This window comes from Poecilia formosa, unplaced genomic scaffold, assembly GCF_000485575.1.
Source record: "Poecilia formosa unplaced genomic scaffold, Poecilia_formosa-5.1.2 Scaffold275, whole genome shotgun sequence".
Lineage (NCBI taxonomy): Eukaryota > Metazoa > Chordata > Actinopteri > Cyprinodontiformes > Poeciliidae > Poecilia > Poecilia formosa.
The window spans coordinates 657,023-672,607 of record NW_006800214.1 but is presented as its reverse complement, the minus strand read 5'-3'; the positions used below and the strand labels follow the sequence as shown (position 1 = coordinate 672,607).

At 39.5% G+C, this 15,585-nt stretch overlaps 1 protein-coding gene across 1 annotated transcript; it reads right to left on the bottom strand.

Annotated features, from left to right (window-relative positions):
• Nucleotides 1-665: 665 nt before the first annotated feature.
• On the bottom strand, nt 666-15,266 carry sirt6 (sirtuin 6). The gene is made up of 8 exons (XM_007571183.2): nt 14,996-15,266; nt 13,793-13,920; nt 9,698-9,880; nt 8,335-8,394; nt 6,715-6,810; nt 6,498-6,578; nt 3,697-3,820; nt 666-1,146 (listed from the first exon to the last, which is right to left on the bottom strand). The coding sequence occupies exons 1-8, from the start codon at nt 15,176-15,178 to the stop codon at nt 829-831; spliced, it is 1,173 nt and encodes a 390-aa protein (XP_007571245.1). The 5' UTR covers nt 15,179-15,266; the 3' UTR covers nt 666-828.
• Nucleotides 15,267-15,585: the final 319 nt, after the last annotated feature.

Sequence of the window (15,585 nt, the reverse complement as noted above, 5' to 3'; positions counted from 1 at the left end):
CGCAAAGTTTATGATTTTTACTCCCTAAATGTGTTTATAGATATACAGCCCAGAGTGTTAAAAACAACAATCAATCTTTAAAGTAATCTTTTCTTGGAGAGTTCGATCTCCAAGACCTCGTTCCTAGAAACACAGGCAGCATGATTACGATTCAATCATGGTTCGAAAATCCGACATGACCTAAAATCCCCAGCCTGCCCCGCCTCACCTCGCGCCCCCACTGCATGTTTGCACTGTAGCTACTAGTCAGCCAGACTTGGAGAAGCAGCTCACTTGATATTCCTTTTCATAATGTATCAAACCAAGGAGACTTAAAAGGCGAGATCTGCAGGGACAAGATCTGGAGCGCATGCTATAAATATTAATAAGGTGCAGCAAACTTACACACCTTATTAAAAACTTTATCTGCAACGACATGCTCCAGATCGCGTCTCGTTGTGCTGTCCCGTTAAGACTTGTTCTCCCGGAGAAACGAGGCTCGGAGCTGGATGAAGTACAAAATATTCCCCGAAACGTTTTACATCAGCGCGTGTGCTTTAAGCAGTGTTCCTATTAGGAGAAACGCTTCCAAACAAGCATGAATTAGTGAGGCTTTATGAGAGCCTGAGCCAGAGGCTGTCTGAAAGGTTTCATCTTTAAAAAAAAAAAATAAAAAATTATATATATATATATATATATAAAACGTCTGCCAGATGATAGAAAATGAGAGACTGATGTTATTTCTGAAGTTGATCAAACTTTCAGCTCATGAGTAAGCCTCTGGACGGGTTTGCATTTGTGGTTTTGACGAGTCCTGAGGAACAACAACAACAAAAAAATACCCAGAGGTTATTCCTTTTCGCCTGTCTCCGCGGAAAAATCTGCTCGCTCTCGCTTTATTGAAACTGTCTCGTCTTTCACGCCGGCGTCCTCCGTCGGCTGCGTTGCTTCCCTTTTCCTCTCCTCCTTGATTTTGTCCTTTTTCACTTTGTCCTTTGCAGAAACGCCGCGAGGAGGCTTGGTGTCAGCGGTGGTCTCGGGCGAGAAAGTGGAGCTCTCGCAGACGGTGGGTCCCTCCCACTTTGGGATGTCTAAACCCAGCAGCTCCATCAGCTGCTTCATGACATCGTCCACGTAACCGTTGATACGCAGGTGGGCGTGTTTGTCCTGCGAAACAGGCGAGCACAAAAGAGACAATAAGGGATCGACCAGAAACTTCAATGAGTTTTATTGGTGCAATTACAGCGTCAAGTCTTTTGGAGTATCTCTATCCTCTCTGAACATCTAAAGACTCAAGTTTTTTACCAAATGGAAAGTGTCTGGACAGTAATGTTCCAAGTAAATCTTAATTAAATTTAGGTTTAGACTGCTTTAGTGCATAAACATGATTTAACCTGAATCATCCCAGTGATAATGTTTATGGAAATCGCTCATGCTGGAAGGTCTTCATGATGTTTGCTCGCCAAATTTCTCTCTGACAAACCTTCACACAGCAGCTGCATTTATTCTGAGATTAATTAACACACAATTAATTGATCTGTTGTTGAAAAACAACTGGTTGGACGTTATTTTATGTATCAGCATAAAAGTGTATACTTCCCCACTCTGTCACATGCAATAAATTAAATGTCTTTCTGTTGTAAAATGTTTAAGAGGTATCAAGGCACAGAATCAGTGTCAGAAGTTAAGCATTTTAATCCGTAGGACTCTGTGGATGAGTTCAATTAGTTACTTTAATCTGTTTAAAAGAACAGTACAAAGTCAAGAAAAAGCCTTTGTCTAATTTTCAATTCCTGTCAGAGATCCCTGTTTGAGTCTGATTGCATTGAACAGACCTGAAAATTATAATTACCCCTCAAATAATGGCCTCCACCGTAATCATTCACCTAATGAAATGTTTTCTGCCAGTGATTACAAGGGAAAGCACGTGCAGTGTTATGAGCGCGAGTAAACTGCAACGCAAAAATCACCAGAAGAAGAAAAACACAGCGAGGTGACTCCAAAACAGGTTCCCCCATTTTCCCATCAGACGCGCAGCGTCGGCTTCAGCGAAACAAACGAATGAAAACATCTCCAAAAGCGTGAATTTCACAAACACCGTCGGCGCCATTCAGCGTCATCACAGGGCACGCTGTTTCGTGATGCTGCGTCACTTCATGCGCTTGTCGCTTATTGTTTACACTTCAAAGTACGCCCGGGTGTTCTATCAGATGGACACACGCTGTCAGGATAGCGTACACATGCCCGCGCATGCGCATTAGTAAGTCCGACCGTCAGTGGAGTCGTCAGTTCAGCATACGCAACAAGTTATGACGAAAATAAGTCACTGATCTGACAGAACACCGACATTGACTAACTAAAAGTAAAGAAATGCATCGAAACCCTCTGTCGTTTTGCCTCAACATTGTGGATTTCTGAAGTGCAGAAGACAGAGGACACTCGTTACGTGACACACACACACCTGCACTCACCATTAATTATGTATCATATACACAATCACTTTGCTGATGTATAGAAATACTGACTCAGTTTACAGCATAGGGAAGCTATTTGAGATACTGTCCCAGAGTGGTTTATAAAAATTAAATAAAAAAATAAAAAATAAAAAAAATCACCGGAACAAACCAAATTAGGTTTTAGCAGCTGATTTTGCTTCGGGGTCTGCCTCAAGTGGACATGTGAGGAATTGCACTTTCTCCACATTTCCATTGCTAGTCACTTAAGGACCAGGAAACAGTGAAGTGATTTGTCACTACAATATCAGTGTAGTTTTTATATCCTTGTTATCCCAAAGTGAAAAAATGATCCACACACATCGGCAAAACAACAGATTTCTCCTCATTAACAAACTTTGATATTTTTATTCCCGCCGTTTTCTGCTGTGAATTCAATGGAACATTTTAACTTTGAGTATGGTGGTGCAAAACAAAAAAAAAAAAAAAAAAAAAAAAAAAAAACTGAGCTGCGTTTAGATATGCAGGTAGATATGCAGGGTTGTCAGTGCTGGTCCTCAGGGCCTTATTCAAGTCTTAAAACGTGTGCTACAACACACCTGATTCAAATGATTGCATTATCTCTTCCTTAAAGCTGGAGTAGGCAGCTTCTATTACATTCTGCGTTTAACTTGTCACTATGTCATGACAGTCTAGTATGAGACAAATAATCAGTGAAAAAAGCAAAATCAGCATTCCAGATTTTTTTTTTATTTTTTATTTTTTACAGTAATGCTCCACCTGTGAGAGTAAAGCTTTTGGGCATTCAGACAACAATCCTGCATGCCCCACTGCTGAACAGGGCATGTGAAAAACAAAAACAAAAGAAACATGGCTGGAAAGCTCCAGCCAAGCAGATGGCTTGACTAGTTAGCTGGCTGATAAGAGCCTTTTATTCTCCCAGTATTAGTCTGGAAACAACAGAAACAGAAAAGCGACAAGAACTTAAACTCCACGGTGGAATGTAGCCAATGTTTATTCTTTGTTGGTTTTTTTTTCAAAATAAATGTTTTAGATGGAACTATTATAATTTAATCTCTTATATTTCAGCACGAGTAGAAACAATCGTGGCTTTTCTGTTGTAGATTAAAGTAATTATGTTCTATAAAACCATGATATTTCAAGTCGCACCTTGAGATTCTACACTTGGAGGTCAGTTTCCTCCTCACAAACAATGAAATATTTCTGGACGCATGTCTCGATGTGGCGTGTAGATGAGACTCACATGTTTGGTTGGTTGCAAGTTGACTATAACCACTTTCCCTCCTTTGCGCTTTGTGAGGAGTGGGAGGTCCCCACTGGGTTTGATCTGCATGGACGTGCCCAGAGTCAGTGCCAGGTCTGCTCGTCTGCATGCCAACACAAGGAGTTAAAAATCAGCCAAAATAAGCAGATGCGAGTTTTTGACAGTCTTCCGATTCGCCCGTTTCTCCTCAAGGGTAATTCCTGCATGTGGGCGTGCATGAAAGCCGGTGTGGAAAACAGCAACACTTAGGAAATATCTGGTAAGGACCAGGAATTTGGATGCGTGTTTAGTTTACTTGCATGTCTGTCAGAAACTTTTGACGTCTCTACTGTAAACAAAAAGAAAACTCAGCAAATATTGCAGGGATACGGGTTTACAAGTAGGTGAAAACAACTATTCTGTCTCAGTGGTTTACACCACAGCATGGATTTGCAGTCGATGAAAAGAAGCCTGAATAAAAATGTAGCTGGACTTCTTTTTCTGATTCTTCAAGATTTCTTTTTAGCTCTCATCCTCATCCCAAACACATCTGCAGTTCCAGCCGTCCAGCAGGGAGTTTCAGGCTTACGAGATGCTTGTTGGATCATTCACTCTCCTTGCGGCTGGGTTAAAAATATCTCATGTAGTAAATATATGCATCTCATGTTTAGCTCACCTACATTTACCGCAGTCTAAAAGTGAATTGCTAATCATTTTTCCTTTACAAACTGCAAATCATTATTTATTATTCATTTTTTAATTAAAAACTAAATGCCTATGTTACGGCGTTTGTTGCTGTCCCAGTTGCAGGCTAGCACAAAACATATTTTTTGTGTTTTGCATTTCAAACGGACAAGCTGACCTGGGTTTTTCTTCATGTTTTTAGCAAAACAAAATACATTTTGATCATTTCTAGCGTCTGTCTTCGAATTTTGGAAGTCAACAAACTAAACCAAAACAGTAATCAAAAGTTAAGGGAATATTTCTTAAAATTTGCCCTTAAAGGCAATTTATTGTATCAGTAATTTTTCTAATTCCTGTGAATATTAGAGAGGCTGGTGGCATTACTAAAGTCATAATTGCAGCAGCGTAAATAATATGGTAGATTAAAGCAGATTAAACTTGTGGGAAATGTTTTTGACAAAATAGACACTTAGGGGGGAAAAAAACAAACAATCTTTTAGCTAATCAAAAAGGAAAATTTGTGCATGCCTGTTATACTTTAAGCAAATGTTACTGAAAAACCTCAAGCAGTACGTGAGCTCAATGGCCGACAAACAAAATTTTAAATCACAGTGATAAGTGCCTACTGCATGGATTTGTTTTCCCAAGAGTCATCATTAAGTAGCTATGCAGGAATTTAGAATCTCACTTAAAGGAGGGAAACCTGGTGCTACAAAGCCATCGCACTCTCCAAACTTGGGGATTTGGACTCCAAGATAATTCACCAAGAGTTTGGGGATGGATGCCTTCAAACAGAGTCATTTTAGGACGAATTATAGCACAGTCTGCAAGACGGACATTTCCATCCAGCATCAGTGTCCGACCTCACAGATGTATTTCTGGAAGCATGTTGACCTATTCCCATGAACACCTTGTGGAAAGAAAGCTGTTACAGCGACATCAGTAATCTCATGAATTAGGAATAGGGTCAGCCATGGTCATTTGTGTTTATTTGAAGGCGGCCTTTGAATTACTTTACACAGTAGAGTAAGTATTTTGCAAGTAATGTGTCAAAACTAACACAGTATTTGCATATATTTATGTCTGTACTATCAGCTTTTCATGACTTTTATTCATCTTTTATTGCCTCATTTAACATTGCAATGGTGTCATCCTGAAATTTGAGATAAATGTTAATTTTTTTCTGTGTTCTTTTCATCCTAGTCAGAAATTCAGAGGGTAACTTCTTAAAAAAAAAAAAAAAAAAAAAACAGTGAACAGATTGTTTTGGGAAAACATTTGGTGAGTGGCTAAGACTTGAGAAACACACAAGCTAAACAACAGCTTGTGTTGCCACTGCAATCCTCTTCTCTGCATCACTGTGACTAAAATAAGGCTAAGGCAGCTAATCCCTGGCAGATTCTTACAAAACACCATGCTAGATGCAGCTCTGGTGCCATAACTTGCACGTTCACTTAAAAATGACAAAGCAACTTGTACAAAAGAAGGGAAATTTCAGCTAGCGGGTCGAGTTTAAGTCTGATCACGCACTCTCTACAAAATTTAGAAGCACTGCAGCTTCACATTAAATCAGCTTTGAATGATTCGCTGTTTCTACCTGTTTTTTTTTTTGTTTTTTTTTTCCCCATTGCCACAAACAAACAATTAGAGTTCAAAGGTCTGTGCTTCCAAATCCCCTTTCTGCAATTTAAATGGTAATTATGAGTCTATTATGTGTCAGCAGATCAAGGCGACACAAGCGCATCCTTTTCTTCCCTCTTGCAGCTTTGTAAACACGCAGTAAGAGCTTTTGGGGCTGAAGGAATGAATGAAAATGTTCATCTGAGGACATTAAAGCCGACGGAGGTGAATACGTAAAGCCCGAAAAAGAAATAAAAAAAAAAGGTTTTCAAACAAGACCTTCAGGACAGCGACGGCTCGAGCGAATCAATCCCAATACTTTGTTTGACTTTTTTTTTTTTTTTTTTACTTCACAGCAAGGTTTGAACTGGCGTTTGTAGCTCTCGCCGTCAGATGAAACGGGGATGTTGGAGGAAACGAGGCGAGAAAAGTGAAGGATCTGTGTGCTGCTCGGTGATAAAGACAGGTGATGAAACAACGATTTACGTTTCTCTCACCTGCTTGCATCATCTGCTCTGTTCAGGTCTCTGTCAGGCAGAGCATCCTCCCAATCCAGTATGGTGCTGATCAGCTTTCCTCTTCCGTGATTAAAAAAGAAAAAAAGTGAATAAGCACACTAATAAATAAATCACGATGAGCTGTTTGTTTGTTTTTTTTCTCCCCGTCCCTTTTCAAATGCATGACCCTGTGTGTGTGTGTGTGTGTGTGTTTCACCTGCAGGCCCTCAGCCCTCTGGACCGCACCACCTCGCAGTAACGTCCTGTCGGTTTCAGCCCCATCACACCGATCACCTTCTCCCTCACGTACTGCCTGGAAAACAGCAAATCCCAGAAGTTTAACACTTGAATGCATCCACCTCCATTTGCTCCACTTTCAGGAGGAAAAATAAAAAAAGGCAAGCAGTTCAGAGGCACCGCTGGAACCTCCACGTGCTCCTACTCCTGCTCTGAGCTTATCAATTCATGGGCTAAAAAGAACAATTTGGAGATGCTCTGGAAGGATTTGGGGGGGGGGGTTAAATATTGTGTAGCTAAAGCAAAATTGTTTAAATGTGCTCGACAGCCTCGCTTTTCCCACGTCATGTCCCCAAAGGCGCAACCTGCTGAGAGAGAACGCCACGAGAGGGAAGATGAAGCCGCGTTCTTTTATCCTAGGAGCATCCGGAGACGATAACTTTGCATTAACCTTTTTTCTGAGTCGTTCTCTGAAAGCGAGCGTGTCGTCCCGCAGGAGATAATCAGCAAACATAAAGCTAATTTAAAATTAATTATAACAGCGCCTTGTGTGTGTGCAGAGAATTAAACTTTAGCCGAGTTTGTTTTTTGCTCACGTTTCTCTTCTTCTTCTTCTTCTTCTTCTTCTCCTGCCGCTGCTGCGGGCTCTACCCGTCAGCATCTCTGAGCTGCTACCTGTGTGGCATTTTGCTCGAATATTAATAAGCATGTTTTTCTTCCAAAGATTTTAAGAAACACTGGAGTTCAACCCAAACATAAAACCCAAGCAAGTCCTCGCAGTGCGACGCCAGAGACGCTGCTGTCGCCAGCAATCCTGATGTGCAGGAACGCTCAGACACGAGCCGATGTCTGTGAATAGTAACCGAGCCTCTTGTCTGCATGTTTTATGGATGACGCTGCAGCCACACAGTTTCTGCTTGTATGCCGGGGAATTTCGACTAATAACTCATGAAACTGAGTAAAAGCATATCTGAAAATGTTTCCACCACAAATTCCTGAGATGGTTAGTAAAATGTCTGACATGCTTTGGCCAACATACCACAGAGATGAAGGCGCATAACTCCTCTTTCAGCTCTGTGCTTACAGTTTTTTTTCGTAGCGGCTGGAGGTTTGGGGGGTTTAGGGTGAGGCGCACCACTCCACACGATGTTTGTTCCACAGGGAGGGAGCCTATTTTCAGGTGCAGCCTCATGTTGCCATGCAAATGGGGGCTTGAACACCTTTTACGCTTGTTTAGGGCTGAAACGATTAACCAGATTAATTGTGATGAATTTGTTACAGGAACAATCGTCGGCTAATTTAGCAATAGACTAATCGTGAACATTAAATGCAGACTCCAAAGGGCTCATCTGTTGAAAGAACAACTCAGTTGAGCCAAAACTGTGCAAAAAAAATAAATAAAATAAAATAAAAATACATGCTTTTTTTTTCATTCAAGATAAAAAAAATAAAAAAAAACAACAACAAAAAAAAACTTATTTGTCTGTAAATATGTTCCATCTAGAACTTTCTGGAAACAACAAAAATCTCCAATTAAAGACCTTGTGCAATCCAACTATTAATCGGTGGTGACTGCTTTGGTGCTTGTGAGCGTTCGTACCTGCCACACTTCTCGCATTCCTCCACAAACATGTTTCCATGAAGCTCTGATAGTTTATCCCTGGAGGAATGAGGAGATAAATTCACATCAGCAGGAAAAACACACACACACATTTACATAAAACCTAAAGCAAAAGTAAAAGTATGAATTTTTGAGGATAAACTTTTTCCTTGCCGTTTAATGAATCTTTAAGCGTACGCCTTGTGTTGTTTCACCTGCTACTTCTACGGTTTAATCCCAGACGGTTTATTCTGCCGGTCCATCTGCCGTTTTGGTGATTCCCTCCGAGACCCTACTCCTTCACTGTCTGACCTCATTTCAAAAAAACCTGATTGAGGGTGGAGGAAGAGCTCTATGTAAATGGTTTCCAGGAAAAGCAAGTCCTCCAATATGCGGAAAGGCTGGATGTACGAACAGAATGAAAAATTGGACTCTCAGCCCTGGGCTCAGTCCAATATGACCGAGTAACACTCGAGCAGACGACCACACACACACTTTCGGTGGCACCGAGAATTATTTGATTTCAAATTAAGTGAGCTGTGATGCTGGTATGGCTGTTATTACAAAGCAGCAGCAGCAGCAGCCTCTAATTTTAAAACAATAAGTCGAAGCCAAACACGTCTATTTATCGGTTTATTCATGACATTCTCCAACAAAACGCCAGCAGTAAAATTACAAAGATGCAAGAGACACTCTGGGCCCAAATCACCGATATATTCAGCCTCTGCTCGTTGCTGGATGCTAAAACTACTTAAAAGGTTTCAAGATTTTTATTTTTTATTTTTTCCCCTGGCACTGGTACGTCTCTCTCTTACTTCAAAAGCTTTCAGATGGGGATGAAAACTCATAGCTGCCCAATTAAAAACAACAACAACAAATAGCATCCTCTTCATTTTCAAGTGTTCAGTTGTGAATTTGGATCAGTGCCGTGTTATCCTGGATCCAAACCTAACAATCATGGGTTCTTTAATCTTTTCATCTTGCTTTGTGTGGTCAGTGTTACCAGAGCTGCCCCTTTTCTTCTACTTGGCCTGATTTTGTTACTTAACACACAAACTGATGTACTTTTAGTCTCGAAACGCTCGTCTCAGACGCCCAGAGTCCATGCGACGTTATCCAAGCGAGATTTTGTTTTTCTCTTGAAGATTGGCGTCCTCCTAAAACCGAACTCTAGCAAGGGGATACGGATCTAAATAACACCAAACTGAGACAAGGAGGAAAGTCTTAGCACTTTCAATCGTGCTCAGCTTGCAGACATTGTGAGTCAGCTGCAGCATCCTGCCGTTTTTACACCTAAACTGCACCAAGAAAGAATCAAAGCAGATATATTAGACAAATATCTCCACCAACGGAACGTCATTACCTGGGGAAGCCTGATCGAACATGCAGCCCGTCGACATTCTGGCTGATGAGGTATTTCAGGTATCCTGCCCTTTGCAGTCCCAGGAGGGCCATGTGAGTCAAACTGGGGCGGGCATCTTCAAATGTGGTATCAAAGTGAGGTGACTCGCCCTTTTTTTCCAGCGTCCACACACCCTTGGGACCTCTGAAGGAGAAGAAACGAGTCTGATGTTGGTCTGGTTGAAAAGGTGGTGGCGACGTGGCAGGTGAAGGAGTCAAAAAAAAAAAAAATGTCTACAATGCTTTGAAGTTTTAAATTGAGAATAACCAGCTTCAAGGTAACAACGTTGTTACAACATTAGGAGTTCATAAATGAGTAAACAACAACAACAAAAAACACAGCAATAAATCAACATATGTTCAATGTGGCTACTTTTGGAGTCATAGCCAGAAAAGCTGAATCTAAGCTAGCGAGAGCCAAGACCTGCATTTTTGGTTACAATGTTGGATATAAAGTCACTTCACTCCATCTTTTGGAAATATAAGCACATCAGAGATCAGAAAATCGACCATATGGTGGATTTATTCAACATCAAAACAATGCGATTCAAAGAAAAAAAAAACATTTCACAAACCGTTGGAAGTAACTTGTATTAAACGTACAGTGCAGCCCGACAGGATCTTTGTTTGGGCTCAGTTTCAGGCGTCTGGCTGCGCTAATGAATGCAGCGTTTTGTTGCCATCGCTGCAGTCATCCGACATCCTGATAGTTGCCAAGTTACTTTGAGAACAAACTTATCTCCCTGCATCAGAGATGGGAACACGTCCTGCTGCAGCGGACTCATCTCTCGCTCTCGCTTTAGTCGTCCAGCGGTCTCATCTTTCAGCTGCGCCGCAGTTTGCCGCTTGCTCAGCAGAGACGAGCTCAAATGCTCATCAGCGCCGACGCGCTAAAGTGTACGTTGCATGTCGTGTGGGTCATGTATCACCATTAAAAACAAACAAACAAAAAAAAAATGGTAGCAGGACAAAGAGGAATGTTAATTTATTTACATACTCCAGGGATTGTTCTCAAGATACTGACGCGAGGGAATGAACCTTTTCTATTTGTGTGTTTTTATAAACAAGAAACATGCATTTCCTTATTTTGAATCTGTGCTTCAGTAGTGTACTCCCCCCCTCCAGGCCCCCTGAGGGTCAAGTCTGGGCATAAAAATCTAAAATTCACCCTAAAGCATGTGTGTGCAAATGTACTCAGACAGGAAAAATATGCACAATTGCTTTTATTTTTTACCCATCATGAGTAAGATCAGAAAAAAGTATCTCATTTAGAAGGATATAAATACAGGTCAACGCAAACTCACAGGTTTAACAGAATATTACCATTTGCTATCTTTTATACAACACAAGTTAGTTTAGAAACACAGAGCTGTGCTTAAAATCACTATCTTGCTTAGGAATGAATCAAATACAGATTCAAATTATCTTTACTAAGCAAATCTTGTGATTTGTGAAGACATGAACCAAAAAAAGAACAGATGCAAAAATGTTGGGGGTTTTTTAAGCAAACCTTTCATGCCATCCTTATTCAGTCTTTTTTTATTATTATTATTATTATTATTATTATTATTATTATATCATTAACATCCTCCCTCCCTCCAGGATGTTGGATCAAAGATGTTTTTTTCTGAGAAATGCTCAGTCTGTTTCACAGATCAGGCCGAGAAAAGAAATGATGCCATAATATGAAGTTCAAAGTCTTGTATTTGGACTTCATATTGGTTCCAATAATTTCAGACTCCAATGTGGTGGGAATGAGCTTTACAAATGTGTCCAGAGTGATGGGAAATTACAGCAGATCCTCTAAAAATCATTGTTCTTTCTCACTTTAGTGCGGCAGATCTGTATGCTTTCGCAGAGGAGTTCAGACTCACTGCGAATCAATGCACACCCAAGAAAGAAAAACAAACAAACAAAAAAACATATTTATGAGAAATAAATCAAGTTCTTTTACCAAACTTTTTTCTTTGTTTATATTTTTTTCCCACAGGTTTTTGTAAATAGTAAACTGCAATGGTTCGTGCTTGTTGAGAACTTTATCGCCGGTTGAACTGAACAAAAATTCGCACCGGGTAAAGTACAGATCATTTTACAAATTTCTTATTTTTCTGCTATAACTTTGAATTCATACTCGCACTGCTCAACTGTAAACCCTTTTTCAGCGAACACAGTCAGGACCCCTGTCTTGTGGTTTATAGATGGAGTAGTTATGTAGGGCACTGAAACAACAACGCAAATCTTTAAGTAACTGAGAAGCTGCTCTCATGTCCTTTTATCCTCACCAGCCTGACAAGTGGCATATCAAGCAAACACTGCCCTCTTGTGGTCAAACGAAGATGCTACAAAAAGAACGTGGACAACTAAATTGAGGGGGGGGGATTATTATATGTAGAAATAATTATAGAAAAAATAAAATAACTCAATTCACTGCAGGTTAAGCTCCTGCCTGGAATCACAATGTCAGATTATCTGCTGTAATATATAATCCATAAGAAAAGGGCAGTTTAAAATAATAATAATAATAAAAAAATGTTATGTAATTTGGAGAATAGTAATAATAATTCACACAATAATTCATTTGAACATCCAGTTTCTGGTTTTGAACTGTTCAATACCTGGTAGGTGTTTTTTCTTCCTGTTTGTTTTTGTTTGTTTTATAGTTTTGACTTTTCATATCATTTTAACATGAACAACCTAGCTTGGATCTCCTTTTAATATAAATACACTCCTTCACGTTGGGAAAAACACTATTTTTTTATTTCATATAGCTGCAATTTAGCAAAAAAAAAAAAAAATCCCCTCTAGATATTATAAAAAACAAAGAGGTCAAAATCATTTCTAGTACTATACAATTCAAATCAATACATTTCATTTCTATTTATTTCCATGCAATCCAGTCATATAGTTAGATTCAGCTCACTTCACACATGGTCCAAATAGTCCTATTTATCATACAACGCTGTAACATTTTGTTGTTCACTTTCAGTGATGCTGACAAAAAAAAAAGTTAAACAGTTATACAAGAACCTCTTTGTAGCTGTCCCTCATCCTGAGCGAGCAAAGCCTCTTTTTATTGTGTCTTGGAAAACCAAATTGCCAATTTAGTAACAGATAAAGAAAAACAAAAACAGATCCAATAATAACATTCATAGGACATCAACCACACAGATCCAACTTAGAGCTAAAACAGGTGCTAAAAAAAACAAACAATAATTCAGTATGGGGGGGAAAAATGTGAGTCTTTATTCTATGAATAAATATCTAAAGGCTAAAAAAAGAAAAGTCTAGGTTGGTAATTGTGAAGAGCAAATTCTCCTCTTTGCTTATTGGTTTCCTATCCAACTGTTTATTTCTCTCCATTTAGGCAAACGGTCTCAAAATAGTAGCTTATTATTGAAGCAGCTTCCCTGTTGATGTGACAATTACAGTAATGATCAATGTTATCTTGCTTCCCCAGATTATCTTCAGGGGAGATTTCCACAAACAGCACAGATTAGTCCGACACGTTGCGCGTGCACACACACACACATCTTTCCTCATAGCCACACAAAATGCATTAACAGAACATCAACATATTAACACTAATGTAACATTTCCGTTAACTATAGTTCCAAAAATGCAAGAGATGAAACAAAATAACTAAACACTTCATCTATTACACAAGGGGGGAAAAAAAAGAAGCTTTTGAGCCAAGCAAAGATAATTTGCTGTGCATGGACCAGCTGACGTCGCCTCTAAAGGCGTGATTGTTATCAAATGAAAACTGTAGCGGTGTTCTCCAATCAGACTTAATGACAGTCTTCTTTAGCACTACAGTAAGGAAGGTGGAAAAAACCCCAAAACACTCTTTAAGCACGTCTAAAGAACCTTATTAATTTCCTGCGTGACCTGTAATGACGCCAAGTAGTAGGAAGCTATCTTTTAACCACATTTTTCTACAACAATGAATCAGTAAGACATGAGTGTGACGCCGTGTACACACCTTTCCAGCCAAATTGACGTAGTAATTTACAACTGAATGTGACTGAGGACACGGTCTACAGTGATTGTGTCTCACCTGAAGTCAGGGATGCCTGATGAGGTGCTGATTCCAGCTCCAGAGTGGACGACCAAGTACTCAGATTCTTTGATCAGCTGAGCAAGGCTCTCCACTTTTGCCTTCAGCTCCTCAGAACTGTCGAAACTCTGCCAATGAACAGAAAACACAACAATCAACTACTGGGATAATCATACGGACATCGGTGATATTTGTTTGACTCGTACATGAAAAGGACGCAACATCTCAAGAGGTTATTTAGTATGATATTTCATGAAACAGACGAGAATATGTGCATACGCATAAACAAATATCATCAAAACAAAGACAGCTTGACATTTTCACACGGATTAGTCTATTTAAGGGAAACCAATGTTGCACAATAGCAAATATTATTAACTAAGACTTTACTGATTTACCACATTTAAAGACCTGTTGATGGGTAGATTATTAATATGACAAAAATTATTTAGTGAGAAGAATCATTCGGGACGTGGTCCTAGAGGAAGAAACAATTGTTTTTAATCGACTGTCGGTGCACTGACCGTTTCTGTTAATCAAAGTTTACATAAACTAGTAATACAGGACTTTTGACTTCCTGCAGTATACAGCAGGACATGATGCTGAGGGCCATTTCGCTTAGCCACTGTCCTTTACGCTGTACGGGGCTCCATGTTTATCCAAGAATCCCAAACCTACAGCACTCCAGTAAGAAAGGTGAAGAAAAGTCTCCAAAACTCGCAGATTGAGAACTGCAGCAAAAACTGACATCTTGCTGCCATCCAGTCTCAAAAACAACTATATAAACGTTAAGTGTTTGTTTGGGAGGCATGCCAGGCTTTTAAAACACTTTTAAGTATCACATGTAAACATTGTGCTTAGAAATTAATCCTCCCAAAGATACAAAAATAACAACAATAAATAAAAAAAAACATTCATGGCTGAATTTAAATAATAATAATAAAAAAACATTAACCACAATAAGTGATTATAGAGAAGCGAATACCTTGTAAATAATGAACATTCTGACATCAACAAATAAGTACAGACCAAAATATTCCGATGCAAGAAGATGGTTTATCGCTATAACTGTAGTTTGTGGTTTACCTTCACGTAATACAACAGTTCCTTCACAACTTTCTCATTTACTAAAACAATATCGGCTAAGATGCTAACTAGCTATTCAAAAAGCTCGTTTTAAAGCCAAAAATATTCATTATTTACCTCAGGCAGTCCGCAGACACCTTTATCTGCGTACGGAGAGAGCCCAGCAGCATAATTCACTGACATAGCTGCAACTGTTGTCTTTGTTCTCTGTATTAGAAATAGTTCATTTATCCACAAGAATTTTTCTCTGAGCGGCTTTGTTTGGAACACGTCATCACTAGGCGACGACCTCTGCTGCATTAACGCTTACTTGGAAATGAAATTTTAATGATGAGTGTTTTTATACGCGTTGTCTCAGAAAAACTACAACCCACACATTTGGGAAGTACAGCCTGTACGTCATGTAAAGAAAATGTTAACACAAAGAACAGCATCTTCAATCCTCTCTCGCGTCTCCATTTATGCACTGCGTTCGTGCAGTGGATAGATTATCGTGCTGCGTTCACGATCCCTGTATGATTGGCTAGATCGCAAATTGCTCTTTTCAATTTTGACAAAATGAAATATAACTGTATAGACTTCTTGAAAATCTTCATAACTCATGTTGTTTCACTGTTAGGGGAAAATACGTACGTATTTTTTTCTGTATAGAAAATGTTGTGCTTTACTAAAACCATTAAGTTAGTTCAACCTGAACCCTTCCATAC